The sequence below is a fragment of the Notothenia coriiceps genome, unplaced genomic scaffold (assembly GCF_000735185.1).
Source record: "Notothenia coriiceps isolate Sejong01 unplaced genomic scaffold, NC01 NC01_scaffold00010596, whole genome shotgun sequence".
Classification (NCBI taxonomy): domain Eukaryota; kingdom Metazoa; phylum Chordata; class Actinopteri; order Perciformes; family Nototheniidae; genus Notothenia; species Notothenia coriiceps.
The window spans coordinates 194,986-218,946 of record NW_011343297.1 but is presented as its reverse complement, the minus strand read 5'-3'; the positions used below and the strand labels follow the sequence as shown (position 1 = coordinate 218,946).

The following is a 23,961-nucleotide window of genomic DNA, read 5'->3' as shown; positions in this document are numbered from 1 at the left end:
GATGGCCTACCTGCCTGTCAGCCTTCCATCTGTGCACAAACGTATCTCGTGCCCTCATTGGTCATGTGCACGTTCGTGTGTGTTGGAGGAGGGGCTCTGTAAGGAAGTCTGAAGGAAGAGGCAGATTTTTTCCGGGGCCCTTTCTCACTTCTCTTATTTTTCATTTCCTCGCTCCTCGGTCTCGGTCTCACCGGAAGTAGATTGGTCTGCGCCATCTTGAGTAGCGTCCCAATAGAGAGCCGCAGTGACGCGTTCTTAAACCCGGAAGTAAACTTCTTCCGATTCCTTCTTCAAAAACCAATGCAAATTCTCCATAGGATTTTGGAAAATAGCTCGAAATAAGGTCTGTGATTGACACACATTTAAGAGAGGGATCACGTTTTGTTCAGCCGGATAATCTCCATATGTCAACCGTACTTTTATAATTTTTGAATCATAAATCTAGTCGCCATAAGCTAAATGCTAACGTTATGCTATAAACGAACTACAAGCCAGTACAGCAGCAGGGTCGCACGACTTCAACGTCACGCCAACTTAAGATCGTTTCAACTGACTTGCACTGAAACTGCTCTTTGAACACTTTAAATATATTATTAACATTTTAAACTGTATACCCTGGTTATCTAGGCCCTTTTTGTTTTGTTTAATGTATACCACGTTTATCTAGGCCCTTTTTGTTTTGTTTTATGTATACATGTCACACTGTGGGAAAGGATATTTCTATATTTCTGGATGTATAACACATGTTGAATTTTTGACAATAAAGCTGACTGACTTTCGCGCGATTGCATATTTTAACAAAGCTTTTCATTTTAGCCACACTGAATTTAACTAGAAGTCATGGCTGTGTCAATTACCAGTCTGATATCGTTTTACAAAGATGACAAGAAGAGTGTAGATAGAGGAGAGAACCACTACAAGTCAGGACACGTAACAGTGCAGCCTAGATGAAGGTGTGCTTACCGGTGTTGTCAGGGCTACCATGAGGGACAAGGTTTATAGTGTCGGTGAGTAGTGATAGCAAGAGTACCGTTAACCGAGAGTTAATTTATTCACATTAATTCCCATCAACAAATCAATTGTATGTGTCACATGAAATCTTTATTAGGCAAGGAGGCAAGTTTATTTATATAGCACTTTTCAACACAAGGCAATTCAAAGTGCTTTACAAAAAATGAAAGACATTAAGAAAATGGCATTTAAAATCAGTCATTAAAAAGAAAAGCTAATAAAATAAACATTAAAAGAAAAATACATGGATAAAAGTTACAGTGCAGTCTAAGATATGAATAGTTCAATTAAAAGCAGCGACAAAAAGAAATGTCCTCAGCCTGGATTTAAAAGTAGTAAGAGTTGCAGCGGACCTGCAGGTTTCTGGGAGTTTGTTCCAGATATTTGGAGCATAATAACTGAACGCTGCTTTACCATNAGAGCCGCAGTGACGCGTCCTTAAAGCCGGAAGTAAACTTCTTCCGGTTCGAGCTATTTTCCCAAATCCTATGGAGAATTTGCATTGGTTTTTGACGAAGGAACCGGAAGAAGTTTACTTCCGGCTTTAAGGACGCGTCACTGCGGCTCTCTATACGGGTACTTCTCAGGCATGCAGGGTAATCTGTGACGTTTCGCTCTCTCAAAAGTTGGGCCATTTTATCATCATGCGCCAATGAGAAACTCTCATAGGAATGAATGAGGCCCCGCCTCCCACGCTGTATCCAGTTCTTATTATACATCCATACTCGAAATGCGGTGCAGCTTTTGCGGGCTTCACGTAACGCCCATATTTGCCTATAAATAGTCAAAGAAACGCCCATTCATTCATTCATTTTGACTGACTTTATGAAGAAGATTGCAGGAAATGACGACAGAACAGCTACAAAAGACATCTCACACCGTGTCAGATTTTGGTTATTTTGGGGAGGTCGAGATAAATCATATTGTTTGGTGGATGCAGTTTGAAACAGAGTAGCAGCATGGAGGTCGGATCGTCACCAAAATAAATAAATAAGTTGTCCGAAAAAGGTTAATGACAACAAAAAATACACATATCCTTTCAGGCAGTGTGTTTGTACCGGGGTTTGTACCGGGGAAAGGAAATGATCGGGGAATCCCTCCGGAGTGGAGTCATGACGACTGGATCTGAATTATGTTTTTGTTATTGGTGGTTTGTGTTCCAGCTGTCGATCAGCTGTGCGCAGCGTCTCTACTGAAGCCTGTGCATCTCAACACCTCCCACCCACCCCCCGCAGCAACTCTATATCCACCAGTTAAAGGAAATACAACTAATGTGTTGTGTGTTATATTAGCTGTACAATTTACCACATATGGTGTTCTTAGTTTCCATACCTCCTGTGTTTTACAAGCGACTTATCAAGTCTTGGCAAACGGCTTAAAACACGATTAAACGTGATGGTGGTTTTAAATAACATATCCGTATTTATTTATTTCTCCAAGTTATGTTTTTGTGTGCACCGAGGAGTCTCAAACAGGCGTTTGTTAAATAATTTTAAGATTGGCTTTAATCAATTTGTGAAAATGAATTCTTCATAGGCCTATATCATATGATAAATGAGAGGTAACATTTTATTTATGGTATTATTTCCACACATTTCTCTCCATTCTTCCTTCTGCCAACGGTGTCGCAGTTTCTCGTCTCTCACGTTTTTGTGCTTAGTGCGTACGCATGGGTTAGAGTTTGCGTGGAGGACCGCACGTTTTCCCGCCAAATTAGTATTTTATAAATCGCAAACATTGCGTAGAAACTGGTGTACGCCATTTTTTGAGCGTATATCCCTTTATAAATGAGGCCAGGCCCTCAGCTAATGGGTAGTTGTTCCTTGATGTTGGGGGCGTTGAATGATGATAAATGAAACCTGAAACAAATATGCTCCTTTGTCCTTGTGCTCCATGTTGAAGTGACGCCAAAATTCCAACGACATGTAGCCCATTTGCTCCATTCAGCATTTTAATTTGATCTGGTTTTATGCTAAAAGCCTTGTCTTTGCAACAATAAAAACATCATATTTAGTCCACAGCTGGTGGTTTTTTGATTTACCCATTGCCATTAATGTTTCATGAATATATGCAGACTCAATGTGGTGCACTTTGTTAGTTTTTGTTGCATTTATTAATAATCAGACAAACTCTCTGGTAGAGTCTTTAAAGTGTGAAGAGTTCATTGCATTATTGTTGGCTGCTCTTTTTAGGGAAGGACATTCTAACTCTATAATTCTCATGACATCCCTAAAATTGCAGCACATTCAAATGTCATAGTTATATATTTATCTCAAACGTGAAATATATTAAAACCTATTTAATCATACAAGTTGAAATAACATTTACAAAGACATAATCGTTTAGTAACCTAAGCATACAGGCCCACAATCGATGTGAAGAGGCACTTAATTGAGTATAAAGAGATGCAGTATCAACACAGAACATCACACACTATGTGCATGTAAGACCAAGTATGTATTACACTGTGGCAACATAGGTGGTATGGTATGAAATGGGTCATAAGAGCATTGTGTATAGTAGTTGGAAAATCAAATACATGATTTGGAGAATGGGCTTTTCTGTGTGCAAGCTCTGATGGAGGCTTAGAAGGGCTTGTTGAGCCAGGTTGACAGCTCTCGGAAGAAGCTAATATGTTAGGAGGAGGTCTCTGAGGAAAGATTTTAGAAAATTTGACAAAGCACATCAAGAGCCAAAACGACACGTTTGAATTAAGGTCTGCTCCAACAAGTCCATATGTACCTTCAAATTGACCTTCCCATGTATTAATTAACGGAAAGGGCATAACAGTCACCCTAAAAACAGGGCATTAATCCTGGAAAATACAGACTTTTTGGACTATTTAACTATTTTTCGTGTTCCTACTTTCTTCATTTTCTTTGGTTGACTCCACAACCTGCATGTCCATCAAAACTGATTTTGAGGCACTCTCTGTTGTATTGAACTTTCTGTGAGAGGAAATTGAAAGTAAAGGCTATAACAACTTTTTAAAAATTGCAGACACAGCATTGTATCCATTAGATGTTCTTCGGTCAGGATGCACAAACAGAGCAGATCAGTTGGATGCCTCTCTGTCATGTGTTCAATTGACACTTAGTGTGGGCAAAGATGTTGCATCAAAATACCGGAAATAAATGCATGCATATAGTATAGTTTTAGAGTACAGATGCAAAGATACTCAAATGAAACTTCTTCTGTGTAATATCGTATTTCTATTTTTGCTTGATAATGTCAAAGCTGTGGTTGAAATCAGAATTGTACCTACAAGAAATCAATAATAATCATTGCATGGTGTTTATAGTGCAGAAATGTTTTGGAGATTTAAAGTAAACTATAAACAGCCTTGAAAAGTTCAATATTTCTGAGGTGTAAAGTCTACCTTGAGGCACACTTTCTCTTTCCACAGTCTGTACAACTGAAAGTTAAAGTTGCATTCTAGTGAAAGAGTGAAGGACAGAGGTCATCAAAAGGACCGTAAGACTCATATTGTGTGTTTGTATGCATGCTTTGTTTGCTTGTGCGAAAAACTAAACCCTAGCCTTGTCCATCTCAACCTAAACCATTAGGCGCTTTAACACCGGAGTACTTTTCCCAGGAATAGTTCCGATAGTTCTTGGGATTTTGCTTTCACACCAAAAAGATCTGGAACTAGAACTTAGTTCATGCAAACCTTTTCACCCCTTTTCAGTCCCTGCTAGATAGCAGGTACTTTCCTGGGGAGGAAAAGGTTAACATTTCTGATTGGCTGGGTGAATTGCAAACCACGCCCCGTAAAACTCAGAAACGTTTTGTGAAGCCGCCATTTTATTTGCTCGCATTAGCATTATTAGCATTAGCCCATCGCACCAACGGAGAGAGACTAAATGATGGCAACACAAAAAAAACATGGGAGCGGTGGAGTGATGAGGAGGTGTCTGCGCTTCTGGCAATTTAACCGGGACTTCAGGTGGTAGTATACTCCGTGAAGTTGTTTGCGGCTTGCCACTAAACCCAAAGCAGAAGAAGAAGAAGTGACGTAAGCGGCTTCATTTGCGTAATCCTCCCTCAGGGACTTATTCCGGTGTGAACGCGATATACTCTTTAGTTCCAGGAAATAAAGAGTTCAGGGGAACTTAGTACCAGGAACTAAGTACCAGGAACTAAGTACGGCAAAGTACTTGGTGTGAAAGCGCCTNATGTATATCATCTTGACCAACAGACAGTACCTTTTTATAATCGTTTACATCCTCCATGTGTGCATTTTGAGCAAAGTGTGTGTAAAATAGGGTGTGAACAGATTAATTCACTGTTTTACTGCCCATCTCAATACAGACATTTGTTGTAACTGCTGCTTTAGCCATCTAATCTGTTTCCCCTGCTGTGCCAGGTGTGCGGGCAGCATGCACTCCAGCAAGGACACCAAACTGTGTGGAAACTTTGCACCCAAGGCAAAGCCGGAGGACAGTGGTGGCATAAATCCTCTTGTAATTATGTTGTAAACAGAGATGGAACAATAAAGCTTTGTTTTGATGGCTGCTGCGGCAGAGTGGGAGACCCAATTTCAGACAAATCGCTACCTAGAGCCATCGGCGGCCTTCTTTACACGCTTCTTGTCACAGCATAAGAGTGATTGGACGCTGGTTATATTGTTTGCCAAGTGAAAGCCACAGAACCCTCTATCAGCTGTCCATGTTAACTAATCATCTGGTACAAATGAGACTGTTTGTGTTTGGATAGTAACCTGACTTTGAAGGGAATGTCACATGACAATTTGACTGAAAACTAAAAATGCTGTACAATCCAAATGCTGTCCTGTTCATTGTTTCAGTTTTGTGAATTGTTAAAAGACTTACTTAACTTTTTTTTATGACCACCAGATACTTTTGCTCACAATTTCCATCAAAACACGAGACTACAGAGTTAAATCTGAGTACATTTTCCCCCTACAAAATACTGCTGCACATGCAAACACAATAGCTTTTTCCTCTATCTGCCCTCAGACTGTAAGACTTGTATTTATTCAAATGATCTCATGTGATTACAGTACATCTGTTACTAATGCTGTGTAAGAAGGATAACTTTATCTGTACTGTTCCTGTATCTGTACAAGCCTCAGCCTCTGTGTATCAATGGCATATTTATGGCTACCTGTGGCTACATTTTGCACAGGTCCATGGAGAATGATCAATAGTAATCTAATATTCACCTCAGCAGAACTATCTGCAGACTTTTCAGAGAAACCAATCATCGTTTCATTCTTTCTGCTTTCAGTAGCTGGAAGGCAGGGGGTGCCATCTTGTTTGAGCTCCCTCCATGCTGACCTGTTGTCACATCTCCCATTGCACTGAGAGAGATAAAGGTGTCAATGTGTTCTGCATCGGCATGATATATCCCCAGCTCTGATCACCACTTGTGAGCCCTTATTTGTCGCGGTTGTGGAACACTTTCTGCCTTTTTTTCCTGATTATCTTTCCACGATTGTGTCTCTTTATTTTGCTGTTCTGCCTTCTGAAGTGGCTTGACGGTTTTCCTAGTGCAAACAGGAACACTGATTTCTTTGTAATTTGTAGTCTTCAGCTTCTCTGGCTTATTTGTATCCAATAGGCGCTTTCACACCGGAGTACTTTTCCCAGGAATAGTTCCAATAGTTCTTGGGATTTTGCTTTCACACCAAAAAGATTTGGAACTTGAACCTTCATGCAAACCTTTTCACCCCTTTTCAGTCCCTGCTAAAGAGGTGGTACTTTCCTGGGGAGGAAAAGGTTCCAATGTCTGATTGGCTGGGCGAATTGCAAACCACGCCCCGTAGAACTCTGAAAGGTTTTGTGAAGCCGCCATTTTATTTGCTCGCATTAGCATTATTAGCATTAGCCCAGCACACCAACGGAGAGAGACTAATTTATGGCAACACAAAATAGAACGTGTGAGTGGTGGAGTGAGGAGTGATTTTTTTCATCCGATTTACCCGGGAGGCAGTATACGCCATGAAGTTGTTTGCGGCCTGCCAGTAAACCCAAAGCAGAAGAAGAAGAAGTGACGTCAGCGGCTTCATTTGCGTAATCCTCCCTCAGGGACTTATTCCGGAATGAACGCAATCTACTAGGACAGTTCCGGGACTAAAGAGTTTGGCGGGACTAAGTGCTGGGAACTAAGTACAGCAAAGTATTTGATGTGAAAGCGGCTAATGGCCCCACTCCTCTGAGATAATAGGCGCTTTCACACCAAGTACTTTGCCGTACTTAGTTCCTGGTACTTAGTTCCTGGTACTAAGTTCCCCTGAACTCTTTATTTCCTGGAACTAAAGAGTATATCGCGTTCACACCGGAATAAGTCCCTGAGGGAGGATTACGCAAATGAAGCCGCTTGCCAGTCAGAGTGAGTTCTGGATAGGTGGTGGGAGTTATTTGAGGAGGTTGGATAGAATGGCCATGTAGTATTGCATGGCAGTGGTCGAGTCGTGAAGATAATGAATGCATTAGATCAGATGGGTTCAGCATGCAGAGGAGAGGAGAGTGATGGACGAGCACGGGCCAAGGTTTTTGAGGTGAAAAAGGCGGTCTCTGGTGATTGAGTGATTTATATGGTGGTTGAATTGAGCTGACTGTCGAAATGACTCCGAGGTTGCGGATGTGATTGGGGGGGAGGTAGATATTGGTCTGTCAATGGTGAAGTTGAAATTCTGGATGCTTTGATACGGATGGGGGGGCCGATGAGATATGTCCCTGATTTTTGGCATCTTGTTCAGTATGAGATAGTTTGTTTTGCATCCTGCTATTATTTCGAGAGAACATTTGGGAGAGTGGAGTGTTGGTTGTGGGGGTGTGGTTTGTTGAGATAATGTTTGGATGCATGGCGTATGCAGTGAGAAATGAAGGTTGTGCGACGAAGTTCTTTTTGTTCCAAGGGCAGAGCATGTATAAGGTAATTGAAATGAGGAGTGGGGCCAAAGACACCAGAACCCTGGGGGATCGTACGCCTGGGGACAAGGAGCAGTGGAGAGTGCAGTGTTGTGGTTGATAAACTGATGTCTGCGGTGAGTAGGATTTCGAGCCAGGAGAGTGCAGTGTCAGTGATGTTGAGTGATGATTTGAGAGGACAGCAAGGATGTAGTGGTTGATGGTGTCGAATGCTGCGGGTGAGGTCGAGGAAGGTTGTTTCAGGTTCCGAGTCAAGGAGAGAGGAGGTCATTTAAGTGAATTATCAGAAAGAGCTGTTTCTGTGCTGTGTTTTGATCGGAAAACCGGGATTGAAATGGGCTCAAGAGGTCATTGGAAGCTGAGGTGGGATTTTATGTTTTGGAGGTAATGCGGTACTACGTTCAGTATTTTTGACAGAAAGGGAGATGTGAGTATGNACTGACATAGCAACAGTCGCACGTGGTATATAAGAAAATATGAAGGCAAACAGATTTTAGAGTGCGTGATGTCACCGCTAGAGTGGAGGACAGATTTAATTTTGCCTTCATATTTTCTTATATACCACGTGCGACTGTTGCTATGTCAGTTAATCTTTAAAATACAAGGTTGCTTGTTTGATTCAAGCTCTTGTAGTCAATGTGTCAAGGTATTTATCCCTAACATGTTATCAGCTAACTAATGACACACACTCAGAGGATCTTTATAAACGTTTTAAGTATTGCACATCTTTAAACATGACTCTTATAAATCACTTTTAAAACTAGCGATGCACTTCAGTGTCAGCTTTTCTAAAAAAGAAACTTCAATGTTCACATCTTTCTAAATGATTCTACTTTTCAATGACCTACAAATAATCCTAATGATAATCCCATTTTCAATCTTCCAACTGTTCATATTTTTTGGTCAATTGACAAACCTGTTACAAATGTGTTGTTCAACAAATGTGAGCCTTTGCCACATTTATTTGATCACCATGGAAACCTCTGATCTCTGGACACGTCGTTAGCTGAAATATAAACACCTGTGTCATGGAACGCGATGATNTGTGTGCCTTGGCAGTCTCAGCTCACAGCAGCAGCCGCACACCTTAGTTAAACTGCCAAAAAGGACCACATTATTAACCCGAAAGTACACAAAAAGCACACTTCAGATACTCAAGGACCTTGAGATGCTTCACGCTTTGAAATTTCACAGATATCTGTTACGGTTCTTCAACAAAACGTTCACATGTAAGAGGTTTATCTCTCATTCAGAACAATTAAAACCTCTGATCTCTGCACACCTCGTTAGTTCAAATATTAACACCTGTGTCATGGAACACGATGATGTCATAACTCCAACTGACATGCTCAGAGCAGCAGACCTCAGATAATGGTTAATGGTCCTGCCCTCAACAGCTCTACGTCAATTATGGGGTGTCATCATATGCCGTTTCCATGGAAACGCATCCCTCCCCATAAAACACGATGTCGCTGTAACTCCAATGGACACAGTCCGATCTTCCCCCAAACTTCGCTTGTATATCACCGGTCCATGCCTCAACAGCTTTACGCCAAATTTGAGATCTCACCATAGGCTGTTGCCATGGAAACTAATTCCTCACCATAAAACACAATGTCGCTGTATCTCCAATGGACACGGTCCGGTCGTCCCACAATATTCACCTGTATATCACCTCTCCATGCCTCAACAGCTCTACGTCAAATCTGACATCTCACCATATGCTGTTTCCATGGAAACACATCCCTCTCCATTAAACACGATGTTGTCGTAACGCCTATGAAAAGGCTCAAAATAGCACCACACTTCAGATAATTGTTAACGGTCCAGCCCTCAACAGATCTACGTCAATCATGGGGTTTCATCATGTTTCCTTTTCCATGTAAATGCATCCCTCGCCATAAAGGACGATGTCACTATAACTCCTATGAAAATGTTCAAAAAGTGCTCAAACTTCACATGTGTGCTAACAGTCCAGCCGTAAATACATCTACGGGACAGTTTTGAGATTTCTTCAAATGCCGTTGCCATGGCAACAGAATGCTCACCATGAAACACGGTTTTCTCATAACTTCAGTGAAAATACTCCAAAGAGCCCAAAACTTCACAGGTTTGGTAACGATGCAGCCATCAACGCATCTAAGCGTATTATGGGATGTCATCAAATACCGTTGGCATGGCGACAGAACATTCTCCGTCAAGTTAGTTCAAAAGTTTACAGTTCAAATATTCTGCTGCTTTTCCAATCCTTTTTACTTTCGTTTCTTCTCTCATCACACATTCAAGCCCCCAGTGTTCATGTATCACTTCAATCTAAATTCTTCACTTTCTTCTTACACTTTACATTTCAGCATAGCAGTTTAGCGTCAGCTTTTCAGCATAAAGCATTCCCACTAGCAATTTCTTCAGGGATTGTATTCTCTAGTTAATAATGATATACACTCAGCCATTGTTGATGTGTTTGGTTCTTCCTGCTGTAACAAGTGTCAATGTCAGTGTCAGTGAAAGTAAAGAATAGTGGATGTTGGATGATGGATGTAAAAGCCCTCCCTGCTGTTCTCATTCCAGGGTTTCATTTAATTGTAATGCTAGCTGCATGCCCCATGGATGGCAATGTCAGACAGTATTGCTGCAGACTGAAGTTTCCATTGGATAGATTGGCATGAAATTGGGTTCAGACAGGAAGACTTGAAATAACTTTGAGGATGCCTTAAAGCAGATGTAGGCATATCTTTTCTGGAAAAGGTTAAAAAATATGCCATAATTTGAAAAAAGCTTCTCCTTCATGCAGAGCATGGGGACATGCACATGTTTGATACAGCAATGTGACAGTTCCAATCATCATCCCGATCATGAGTGTGAGGCAAATGACTTTATTAAGTGGCAATTCTTTGTTAACTTGTAAAGCCCTTTCACAAACTGTTATTAGAGCCTCTAAAGAAGAACTTCAATTAGCCACAACTGTGAGTCTTTGGCTATGGTTAGGCTAAGCTATTAGCAACATTTCCCTCATCTGTCAAATGCCTTCCTGGTATTTATTTTTTAGTGTTTCTTTTTCAGATTCCCTTTTTGATCAGTTCCAGTTTTTTTATTGTGAATTCACTATGTTGGCAGTTGTGCAAATGCAAATAGCATCTTTTCCTGCAGAATTTAGCATCCGTTTTGGCAGAGCATCCTATGAACGGCCTTTTTCTGAATCAACACAGGCAATATTTCTATCAAGTACTGCAATATTTCACAAATAGTTTTACATTTTCCAAGCTTTGTCTGGGAGAGGGGTAGGAAGGCAACCAAAAAATGTACAAGGTCAAATGTAAGTGTTTGTCTAGTTTCCTTCAGACTCCTTGACTTACAATATGCTTTAGCAAACATTAGAATGCTAAAAATCTAAGCTAACTGAGGAAACACTATAAAAAGCAAACATCAACATGTTCGCATTAGATTAGATTCACTGTATTAAACCCAATTTGGGAAACAGCATGTAAATAAGGCATTTTCACTGTGAGCCTGTTAGCAAGCTGATGTTAGCATTTAAGGTTAAAACAACCTTGCAGAGCAACCCAGTCTCACGGCATTTCGTGTTATAGTCACAACATTTAATCTATTGATTCATGTTCACCAACACGATTTCCCCCTTTTTTCCATGTCACACAGAACGATTTTAAAAGCAATGTATTTCTATTGGTAGTATGTTTCGTGCCTGCACCACGTCTTTTTGTCCGGTCGGGTCTTGGAAGACCGGAAGCTGTGTAGTTAATAAAAAACATGTTCTTACTCAATATCAAGCCGCGATTATTGTTTTTATTTTAAATCGTATAATGTCGGACTTATTTTGCAGTCCGCGAGGAAGAGAAATGGGGCTCAGGGCCTCAGAATACTGAAATCTGTATTTTTTTAAATCTTTTTTTCCTTCAAATTTGTCATTATTTTCTAAATAACACACTGTTATTTACTCAACAACAACACATATTATGTAACTACGGTTCTATGAGTCCGGATGACCGCCAGAGTATCCTGTCACTCAGAATTCTTGTGTGCTCACGAGAAGATTCTAGGAAGTGGGAACAGATCCTCTGACGACACCGGCATACAGCCTTATACAGTCTATGCATACAGCATATAGCCGGTGTCACGTGGGTCACAGGTGACTTTGTTGTTATTAGGTACTCGAGCTGCGCATGCGCGCGATGGACATATCCAGTGCTGAAGCACAGCCGTGCGGTCATCCGGGACTCATAGAACCGTAGTTACAGCCGTAACTATCGATTTAAGTGCTATAAAAGTGCAAATGTAAACTTCTCTTGCTTAGTCACTCTCATAGTTAAGTACCTGATGTTGAAATGACTACTTATTTTCAACCAATCATTTTGTATTACTTCTCCCACCAGCAGATGGAGCCATTTGAGATGAGAAGCTAAATATTCTGAAGCAATTATTTTGTTGTCCAGCCGTGGGCTTGGGCAACGGTCCCAACGAGAGCCAGTGAACTGAAGCATTCAATTCCAACTGTATTCATAAAAACAGCTTGTGTGAACAATGGTTTCCCATGCAATTACAGCTACAATCAGATAACTCATTGTTTCCTTGAGCATGAAAACAGGGATTACACGAAGAAGAAGAGATTGGTTTACTATACTCAAAATGGATTTTACTAAAGTGTCAGAAATAATTTTACGGTTGTCATAAAGCTCTTCTTTGTCCTTCATCACGAGACACTAGAAAGGAGATTATTCCCGTATCCACCGTCCCGAAAGATACAGATCCTTGTTTTTTGTCCAAAAAATGGGCATCAGTCAGGCAAAACCTAGATTTTGTTCTATGTCAGTGTCTGTAAGCCAGAGGGAAGGAAAGGTGAGAGGCAAAGATCTGCTTCTCTCTCTCCTTCTGTTTCTTTAAAGTCGTGTTTAACTTTATTCAGTACAGTATATGGACTATACAGTTGCTGCTGTTGACACATGTCAGACTCTGAGGAAACAAAAACTAAATAATATGTGGTTGAAATTTGCATGAAAGCAGCTACAGAATAAGAAAAGTAATGTGATTCAAAACTAAGACACAAATATTGTAATGCTCTGTGTTTGTAGGTGAGCATGAGCACGTACGTGCACGTTGAAATAAGCATGTGTGTGTGTGTGAGTGAGGACGAGAAAGAAACAGAAGCTAGTTTTGTTTGTAGACTACCAAAGAACCTAGTATGACAAAGCTGGCCTAACAAGGCGTTGAGCAGAGGGGAACCCATGCATAGCATTTGAGTCTGAAAACCTGAGATTTTAGTGAAGTTTCAGTTTCAGACTCCACTCGAGTAAATGTTGCAAAACAATGTTAAACTCCCTTACAAGTTAAAAGTCAATATTTGAAAATCTTACACAATTAAAAGTACAAAGGAATACCTGGCGAAGTGTACTTAAAGTAAAAGCACTCATTATGCAATCCAAAGACAAAAAGTGTTTTTATAAAAGGATTATTTTACTATTATATGTCAATGTTATGAAAGCCTTTGTGCAATTAATCTTACAGTTCCTTTGGTTTAATAAAACAATTACTTATTTTTCTGTGAAAACCGTAAGTGTAAAGTAACACCAGCTATTACATAAAACAAAGTATAGCAGCTGGGGGACAATTAGTATATCTTCAGAGTATTATTGTTAATAACAAAATTATTACTAATTCTTAGTTGCAAAATCATCCAACTACAGTGGAACATTTGAGAGACTGAGGAGGTGTACCTGATGTACAAAACAACACGTCACACAATTGTTCATGAAAAATAATATTTTAGTGTGGAGATGGACACTTGTTATTCTCTATCTGGCCGAACAGAAAATTATTTTTGAAAGTTGTTGGTTTTGCGTTTTTCTTTATTTCATTTTTTTCCCCTATTTAGAACTTGACTGTGTTCTTGACATAGTTCCTAAGAGTGATTGGTATTAAAAAGGTAAGAAGCAACTCAAAACTTTACATCAGAAGTTACACTTCACTTCTGGCTATTCCAATGGTGTTTGACATTAAAAATCAAGAAATAGAGATGCATAAAAATACAAAGGAGCTCAGAGCCTTCAAGCACAGAAGTAGTGAAAACAAATCTGACACACATACACTGACGGCAAATGACGTGAGAAGAATGGATATTATGAAAAGTCTAAAAAAAGAAAGGAGGCTTCTCACATGAGGCTCTACAGAGAGAGTTCATCGTTATAACATTTATTTGATCTATTTACAGACAGTACAGTCAACTGAACAGAAGAGAGGAGAATTTATTACTATTCTAAACAGCATGGCTGCACTGCGATCCAACAATGACTATGGCAACGAATTTTGAATTCACAAAGATGACTATGTACAAATTAATACTTTTAACTGAAAGGTTGTAAAAATGAAAAAGGATGTGGGATAAATTAATGTCTTCTAGAGAATATAGTATAGGGTAAAGTAAGAGTGTTTTGAAACAGCTTGTCGTGTTAGCCCGTTATTTTCCAGACACTGTTGAATTGCTAGACAGAAAATGTGTGCTGCAGTGTGATGTAGTGCAAAGAAGAGGAATGGAAATGAAAAACTGCCTTTTTACACAGTCAGTGCACACGCTTCTGGATCATTTTCGCCAGAGAGCGATATTCCATGTGTGCGCTCTCTCGCTGCAGTCCGTTTTCATGGGTGACACGAGAAATGCCTGAGGTGAGGGAACAGCGCTGGAGACACAGAGTGTACTGTGCCCGTGAAGAAACAGCTGAGCAGATGTGTGTGTTCCTGTGTTTGTATTTATGGGGTCAGGCCAGCTGTGTCAGTATGCAGTGTGCTCCAAAGCATTGGAAAATAATATATGGGTCACGCTAAATTTGGAACAGCTAGTGTTTGTTAGCAAATGCTCCTAGTGCTGTAAAACAGACGTTTTCATGGTAAAATAATAAAAAGCAGGGAGAAAAAGTTTTATAAACATGTGAAAAGATGTGTTGTTTGTAATTGGCTAAAGTGCATTGTTAGATTCTGTACATTGTGGAGGGGGGGGGGGGGGGAGTAGACAGTTTGGCACTGGTCGTCGCCGGTTTGTCGTGAGCATGTCCTCGAGCTAACGTCTCCAGAAAGTAATCCACAGCAAATCCGCTCAAAGGTTCACACAGATACAAACCACACAGAAGGGAAATATCTGGACAAGTTCAGTCCGAGCCTAATGCATCCACTTCTCCTCGCTTTATGTGTCTGGACTAGTTTATCTTCAGGCTGCTGTTGACTCACAGTAGATGCTGGCCGTAGCTTATCACTATATCCTTGGTTTTAACTAATTAACACTCATTTCTAAGGCATGTGATAAATGCTCAGTCTTTTACATTACTTAATGTATTTTACCTTACATGTTCTGTGGCTTTAATTGAATTATGAAATAAAGGGAGGAGACCTGGATGTATTCTGGGCCAAGTGGGACTGACAAAGAACTTCAAACCGACTTTGTCGAGGGTCCTGTCCTACAGTCAGGTAAAGGGAGAGGTGAAAGTTCAAAGGTTTTTCACACCGGGGAAGTACCTGAGCTAGGCCGCTCGTCCTGTGCTTGCTGTTGGGGTCGGGGGTGGGGTTTGCACTGGAGGGCCGAGGGAGTGACGTAGGTGAGGCAGGGGCTGTCAATGTCCCCCTCTCCCACCAGAGTCAGGTCGGACAGCGTGTCCTCCTCCAGCATCTGGACAGATTCTCCCCTGGAGTCCTGGAGGAGAGCAGGCTGGGCCCCCCAGGTGGACGGGTGGATTGGGGAGATGGTGCCAGGAAACGGAGGGGGTGGCCTGCCTTTCCTCCCCCCTCCACTCTCAGTTCCCAGCGCGGAGTCCAAGCTCTGGGACTGATGGCTCGCGTTGAGCAAGTGGCCGCCGCCCCCCCCGCCTCCTCCTCCTCCCCTGTCATTGCTATTGGCCTTATTGCCCCTGCGACCGCTGCTGGGTAGGCTGCCGTTGTTGGGGTTACGGGTGTGAGGGGTGGAGCAACTGGGCTCAGTGTCGTAGGGAGGAGGCGCGGCCCGGTTGGTTGTCACCGGCGACAAGCGCAGAAAGTCTGGGAGCTGCAGGTCGCTTTTGTTTAGCAGGCCTCGCTGGTCGTCTGCTCGGTTGCTCTGAGCTTTGGATATGAGTTCGAAGAACTCTGCGGACACACACACACACACACACACACACACACACACACACACACACACACACACACACACACACACACACACACACACACACACACACACACACACACACACACACACACACACACACACACACACAAATGAATAATCTCCCACATTAACATCTTGAAAACACTTGTAATTGAGAAAGCATGCAGCAGAGGGTTTGTATTAATTAGTTAGACAAGTCAAAGCTACATTCGGTGTGAGCAGAGGTGACTGTGCTACATGTAGCTAGCTAGCTTTGGAAGGTGCTGCGTCTACAACACGGCATACAGGCCAAAGGGTTAGTGTGATCACAGCAACCAAGCTACGGAAACAAAAGAGAGAGAGAGAGATGGAGGTCGTTCAGTCTTTACCTTCAGCTTCGTCTATATTAATCTTTTTCTGCTTTCTTTTCTCCGGAGCCTTATGGAGAGAGACAGAGTGGTTGGGTAAGGGCTGGCTGCCTGTGTCAGGGCCGTTTTCCCCATGGGGGCGGGCTGAACCGGCTTTCCCTGACGGCCTGTCCTCCCCCTGGAGGGCCACAAGGAGAGCGGAGGGGGCTGTTAGAGCCCTGGTAAGTGAGGATGGTACAAGTACGGGCGCAAGTAATGACAACACGGTGGGGACTAGTGCTACTGACGGTGGGGAGGGTGATAAAGGGTCAAATGAGAACAATTTAACAGGGGGAAGGGGGCAGATGTTTTTGATTTGGACAATTAAATTGATAATGAATTTGGTTTGTGTGATTCATCATCAATGACATGTATAGAGAGTAATTCTAGTAAAACATATATCTATGTTAGATTCTTATAGAAAGACAGATGGGATGTTCCATTCAGACAAGCACAATGCTTAACACTGTGTGCTAAGCATCACCAACACGTAGGCTAACAGTACAACACACCACAACACCAGAGGAACCAACTTCCTACTTCATAAAGCCGCACCACTACTAAGTGGGATACAACTAGCATTTTCAAAAATCTATAAATAATCAACCAACAAAGCAATGCATGACCTTTACAGATGGCCACCAATCAGGTTAAAAGAATACTTCACCCCCAAAATGATCATTTGTATATCAATTACTCAACCAGGGTTACCTTCATTTATTTTTTGTTAACTTTTCTCACATGCCTGTCCACAGTGAATGACATGAGTACAAACACATGAGTAAACTGTTGATCAATTGAGGTATGGGCGTCACTTTTAACAACAGTCGAGCTATAAATAAAGGATCCTTTACTAACTGACACTTAACTCGTGTTTTTCCATGTGAGTCCGAAGTACAGTTTCGCAAGAGTTGCTAAACAGTTGTTTTGATATAATTGAGCTATTGTTACACCACGTTTACGTACGTTTATTTAAAAGAAAATCTGTTTTTGCATTCTTTATTTTTGAGACATGCATGAAAAGTTGTCACAAATTCAAGGTAACACAGGGTAAGTATTTGAAATTGCAAATGATCATTTTGGGGGTAAAATATTACTTTGAAGCCACAATCATAACAAGAAAAACCCGCACAGCATTCTACAGTTCTACTGCCACCACCAACGAAGAGCTTTCCAGGTGCACAGAGGGGGTCTTTGAGGCTCGGAGACCCAGCAAACGCTGAGGCAGGCTGGGCTCTGATGGCCCTGCCTCTTGGTTTGTTATGGAAGAAAGAGAACCAGCAAACCAATAGAGAAAAGTTGACGATGCATTCGGCCACAGGCACACCATAAAAATGGAACATTAGGCACCTGGAGAGTGTGACAGGGCTCCGCAGCGACAGTGCACATACAATAAATAAACACACACAGCCCCAACGCCGACAGAGACATATCATACACCTGCCCACATTTCTGACACGTTGCAAACAGACATGGGAGATTGACGACAGCGAGAGAGACACTTAGTAGCGTGACATCATCAACCGGGAAGTGGAGACATTCTGTGGGTTATGGAACATTCCAGAGCGAGAAGGAAACAGGCAATAAGATGCTGGGGGGGGATCTTACTGTTGTCGATTGGTTTCTGCTGGTGGACGCCGCGACAAGGTTCTTTGAGGGAGCTGCTTTCTGTTTGTCTGCTGGATGAAGAAAAAACATTGAAACAGCAATACATATACAAGTTTTTTGTTACTCGATTAAATGTTCTAATGATAGCAACTGCATGTGTGTTCCTAACCTTTCGCAGGAGTGTTTTCTGCAAGATCTAATACCACTCGAAGCCCGTCCAGGTTGGATATAGGAAGACCGAGATCTAATGGCTCCATCTCCCCACTCTGCATCACACAGAACATGACGTCATCATATGTGCTGACTGTATGTATTTCTGTCTATCTGAATGAGTATGGACTTACAATGCGTGCCACTAAATTGGCCAGGTGCAGGCCGTATTTGGCCACCACAGGCCTGAGGACCTCCGCCACAGGCTTGGTTGGTTTTGCTTTTAGGCCCACAGAGCGGTTTATAGGAACCAAGTCGAGTCTGGAAAAGAAGAAATAAAATGTTCTGTAGCAGTCAAATAAGTTGTATTTGTGCAACTGATATATTAGGGGGGATTGTGGGTAAAAATATGAATGGATTACAGGGAAGGAAGGGATAAAAAACGCAAAGGACATATGTTCCCTCCTCACTAACATATCTCTGAGGCGTACTGTTTACCAGCGGCATCTTTTGTCTAATGAGGTTGATCCCCTCTTGCAGTGAGTTTTGTTCTCATGAATATACCACATTATTCCCGTAAATAGAATCTCAAGTTTTTTTCTGATACATTCATGACTTTATTCTTGGAAATCCAGAAGTTCTTCTCAGAATTATCCCCAGGCATTGGCAATGTCATTTTTTTCCCCACTTCAATGGCCTTAATATACAGTTGTATAACTGTGGTTTCACAACGAGCATTTTTTCCCTCAGTTTTACTCTCAGTACAGCTTTGAAGTGTTGTAAAGCTTATAGTTGTTCTCAAGATAAACGTACCTGAAGAGAGTGCGTTTTTCTAGTCGAAGGTCACGCGAGCACAACGTCAGACAGTCTTGGTCTAACACAAGTGGCTGATGGAGTGAGGCAGAGAATACGAGAGAAGTTATTATGGAAAATGTTCAGGTATTTGCCCAACCCTAAAATGAAATCAGTGACTGTTAAATAGAACAGCAAGAGATAAAACATGTGAGGATTACAGCTCTCTGAACCACTGACTGATTCGAAGAAAATGTGGTACATTTCAATCCACTACATTTGACAGCGTTAGTCACCAGTGTCTTTACAGACTATTAGGTAATACAAAAAATGTACATTGACATATAATTATATGTTCAGATACCCAGCAGCAGTATTTATTTAGTACTTACAATTAGCTCCACATTTAACAGCTCTGATAAACATGCTACCGAATCAATAATCATAATCCAGTCATTTAATATAAATTATTCTCAAATGGGTCATAACAGGTACTACTACTTTTGATACATTTTGATGCCAATACTTTGGTACTTTTACTATTAAGATTTTGAATGCAGGACTGTGACTTACAATAGTATAACATGAGTACTTCTTTCCCACCTGCACATAACACATTGTCTTTGGACCTATTGTGTGTATACAAAATATAGATTATATAGATTTATATGTATCTTTCAACTTTGTTTGGCATGACTCATTGTGTTATTTGATCATTTGTATAAAGAATATTTGAAGCCCCCATGAGAGGTCTTTTGGTCAGCAGCATGTGCACGTTGTGTTGTACCTTCTCCCCTCCGACCAAGAAGAGGTCTATAGCTGCCAGGTTGATGCAAAGCTTCTCACAGAGGCCCAGCAACAGCTCCCTGATGGACACCCCTGCCCTCAGTGGCACTGAGCAACATGAGCCGTCCGGGAGGCTTATGTTACACTGCCTCAAGGGGGCGCTGCTCCCCCCACGCTCTGCTGACAACGAGACTGCACCGCGGGAAACATCCGCCTGAAGGAATAAAGCCGAGACAAAGAGTTAGGGGGAGAGGAAAACGTGATAGTAAAAAATGTAAGAGAAACAAAAAGCATTATTTTACTATTCTCAATGTTTTTATGCTCTTATAGCAGATACATTGATAGGAAGAGGCTGCAGACGAAGCTGCTCAGCAAAGAAATGAATGACTGTGTGCCTATGACTGCAATGTCTAAACTAATTATCAGAGGGGGATGTTTCATTGCAGACTGACCTCATTCTTCCCCGACCCCGGCGTCCCTAGCTCCAGACTGGCTCCTGAAGACAGCGAGCCCTGGGACTCACGGCGACCATTGCTGCCAGGGAAATCTGAAAGAGAATACACACATCAGCCAAAGGGGAAATCTACAAACTTCTACGTCCAACTTGGAAAATAGCCCTCCAATTATGCGGCAATCTACACAAACAATAAAATGTTAAACAACGTGTTAAACTACTCACTGTAGTTGAAGTCGGCCAGCTCTCGTTTTTTGGGGCCTTTGCCGAAGCTCCTGTTGCGCGACCAAGAAAAGAACAAGCCTTTCTTCCGATCTCCTGAATCATCCTTAGAGTCATCATTTAAAGACCTGCCCGACTTGCTCTTTTTGTCCTCCTATAAGACACAAACAAAATCAATTAAGGGACACAAGGACACAGCTGCCAACACAAGAAACCAAGCAGAGGATACATGGATGAATAAAACCTGATGTGGGACGACACAAAAATAAATACAGGCAAACCAAACGCTGTGCTTTTATCACGCCTGACTGAATCATCTTTTGCACTAGGTGGCAATGGCCAGTCTTATTCCAGATCTTAGTGAAAAAGTTTTTATTATCTATTACAAACATTTCACAACACTAATGACAAGACGCAGCCAAATGGAAAATACTTGTGGAGGCTTTGCATTGCATCTTACCTTCTTGGGTGTTGACAGGTTGGAGCGGTCGGAGCTGGTGGTGCTGTGTTTGGAGTTGGGGCTGCTGGGGATGTGGTAAGGGTCCGGCAAGGGTCTTCCCTCCACTTCTGCCAGCATACACTCCTGGTACAGCAGAGACTTGAGGAACCGCGTGTAGCTGTCGAACTTCATCAGGTTAAAGATCTAAATAGGTGAAAAGGAAGGAAAGGAGTAATCAGCGGGCAACAGAAAAATGCAGGAAGGAATTAACAAACACAGAACAAAGAGGGTAGCAAAAGGCTAAATTCAATAAGGAAAAGCTATGGAAGACAAGAAGAGATGGGACAAAATGCAATGGCATAAGGATTTAAAACTAAAGGTAAATTCAAAGGAGAAAAGAGGATGGTTTGAGAGGATTAAGAATTGCAAACTAAAAAGTAACACTGCTAAAATGCGTGCGTGCGTGTAAATACATTTGCCCCTCAGAGATAGCCTTTTTTGCATTTCCCATTCAAAAGGATAGTCAGAGGTCACTACAGATACTGGAACAGAATCAGCTTTCGAGATTCTAATACAAAAGTGTTGAGTTTGTGTTTATCAGCTACCTGCAGCTGCTGCTCCTTGAACATGTCAGGTCGGGGGGCGTTGAGAATGTCGTCGGCAAGTTGGGCTTGACTATCGATGTTGACCGGTGTTGTGGCTTTACTGGACAAGAAGCTGTTGTAGATCTCCCTGGCGCGCTGAGAGAGCTGGAGAAGGTCGATATGTAGATAACAAAAAGACAGAGAGTAAGGAATGAGTTAGAAGAAGATGAGGAATTACAGGAGCTGATTGAAAGAAAACGTCACCTTAATAATGATCGTTTTTATAGCAATTTCACAGCCCTGAACCTGGATTCTTAAGGAAAGTTTGTTTCTAGCAATTGATTAGAATCTTGATAAATCGAGTAATTAATATAAAAATTGTAATTTTGGGACTGAAATGTTCGTCTAACATGTAACATTTTCCCTCATTATTGTGGTGTAAATGGAAGCATGTGTGTGATCAATGTCCTGCATGTCAGTTACCTGCTTCTTGTCATTCTCAGGCACGTGGCTAAAGAACTCACAAGCCTGCCAGAACAGGATGTTCTCCTCGCTGAACTCTTTCTTTAGGAACTCCTGCAACACAAGCATACAAAATTAGGAAAGCTGGCAAATGTATGGAAACATATCCGCAATGTGAATGTGCCATGTGTGTTACAGTACCGAGAAGTAGCGGACCCCCACAGGGTCCTGCAGCAGCCTCTCGAAGCAGACGGCCCAGCTGGCCACTCTCCGCTCCGTGTGGCGCCGGTGGCTCTGAACACTGGGCAGGCTGGCATTACTGTTCAGACTGTTGTCGCTGCTGCAGCCCTGCAGCTCCACACTGTTTAGTTCTGTACAACACAAACACACATAACATCAAATAGTTGGAAGTGACTTCAGTGATAACTCTTTGTCCTTCTCAATACGACTTTATTGGTGGTGCAATGATTAAATATGTTCTCATCTCAGTTTTTTTTTATCACCATTCTTTTTACAGCATACTCAATGGGTTTGGGTGGGTGATATGATTAAAGCTAAAGGGATAGTTACACACAGTTTTCTTTCTTTGACTGCTTTAACAAGGGAAGAGTAGCGGTCTGTCCAGCTTTGGCTGTGTTGTTGCTTTGTCTTTCACTCTGTAACACAACACTCCTATAGCACACTTTCACTATACTATCCCTCAGATACTGATATTAGAGATTTGATTTATCCATTCTCTCTTATTACTTTTACAGTCCAAGCAACAGGTTATGACATAAGATAATATACCACGATATGTATTTTCCGTGTTTTAAGGGGAATTTGAAGCTTCTTTTTTGTTGTTTTATTTAATTTATCCAAGTACACAAGAAGTTTCCATGTTATGCATTATATAAGATAGTGAACTCGACAGCCCGTCAGTATCCGTGGTCTCATGCAGCTGGCTGATCCAGTAATGAGTGACCCGACAGTAAAAATAAAGATATTTATAACTAGTTTAGGTAGTTTGAGAGGTAATTAAAATAGCTAAGGGTGATGATCTAAATTGAAGTGCGTGTTTTTTTCCGCTCACCGCTCCATCACAGCGGGCGGAGCAGCAGTCTATCATGCAGAGCTGCGTGTCCCCTCTCCTGTCCGATTAGACTTCACTCGCGTTTATGTCCATATCGATCAAATCTAGCTGGAAGCTCCTGCTGGGTGCACTGTCCTGCGAGAAACCGGGACCTGGCTCGAAACACTGGGGCTATTGCGTCATCGTTAGCAGGGAATTATGTTTATAGGCAGTGGCGGCGCCAGAGATTTTCTTTTGGGGGTGCTGTGGGGTAGCTTGATGTTTCATAGAGGGTGCTCAAACCTTTAGGGTTTCCCATTAATGTACCGGGCGCTACAGTTGAATGTTCTACTGCAACACTCCCCACACGCACATACACAGTAGCCTATATATACACTTGTTAGTACAATGAAGGCTCGATAATCAGCTCATGGCATATAGGTGTAAGCAGGGATAAAGTGCTATTTTTATAAATGGGGGGTGGACCTAATATCCCCTAGGGGGGTCCGGGGGCATGCTCCCCCAGGAAGATTTATTTTTTTAATATTGAAGTTAAAAGCATCAATCTGGTGCACATTAAGAGATCTATGGATACATCTCTCAACACCCATATGAAACAGAACTGTAAACAGATTTTATTTTTCTTTATTTTACAAATCACTCTCCTTTTAAACTGTATTCTTGTTTTACTGTCATATAGTATTTCATAACTGTTTTTCATTTATTATCTTATTGTTTTATAACTATAATGATCATATGAACGTTTGCCTCGGAAATAATTGTTTACATAAATCGTAATCAAACCGTTTGAGACCCGCTGAGATAACTTAGACTAAAGTTAACTATCTAAACACTCAGAGAGTCTTTTAGCTCACCTGAGTCCCTCAGTCTGACAAGAGAGGACTCTCCTTCACCTTGTTGTAGAAACAGCTCCTTATATCCGTTAGTGCAGCTAGCTAAACAGATGCTAACAACACGCC

General features: G+C 41.7%; 1 protein-coding gene across 6 annotated transcripts in view; it reads right to left on the bottom strand.

The window, feature by feature from the left end:
* Positions 1-14,087: 14,087 nt before the first annotated feature.
* rgs12b (regulator of G protein signaling 12b) overlaps positions 14,088-23,961 on the bottom strand; it is a 48,410-nt gene continuing 38,536 nt past the window's right edge. For 3 of the 6 annotated variants that reach the window (XM_010771862.1, XM_010771863.1, XM_010771864.1), the window contains exons 7-19: positions 22,132-22,301; positions 21,952-22,044; positions 21,490-21,633; positions 20,906-21,088; positions 20,449-20,599; positions 20,222-20,316; positions 19,771-19,983; positions 19,005-19,078; positions 18,386-18,512; positions 18,211-18,307; positions 18,042-18,112; positions 16,416-16,572; positions 14,088-16,025 (exon numbers count right to left, since the gene is read on the bottom strand). In XM_010771862.1, the coding sequence (XP_010770164.1) occupies positions 15,406-16,025; positions 16,416-16,572; positions 18,042-18,112; positions 18,211-18,307; positions 18,386-18,512; positions 19,005-19,078; positions 19,771-19,983; positions 20,222-20,316; positions 20,449-20,599; positions 20,906-21,088; positions 21,490-21,633; positions 21,952-22,044; positions 22,132-22,301 (2,195 nt within the window). In that variant the 3' untranslated portion in view covers positions 14,088-15,405. The remainder of the gene's footprint in view (positions 16,026-16,415; positions 16,573-18,041; positions 18,113-18,210; positions 18,308-18,385; positions 18,513-19,004; positions 19,079-19,770; positions 19,984-20,221; positions 20,317-20,448; positions 20,600-20,905; positions 21,089-21,489; positions 21,634-21,951; positions 22,045-22,131; positions 22,302-23,961) is intronic. The other 3 variants (XM_010771865.1, XM_010771867.1, XM_010771866.1) reach the window with 3 other exon arrangements.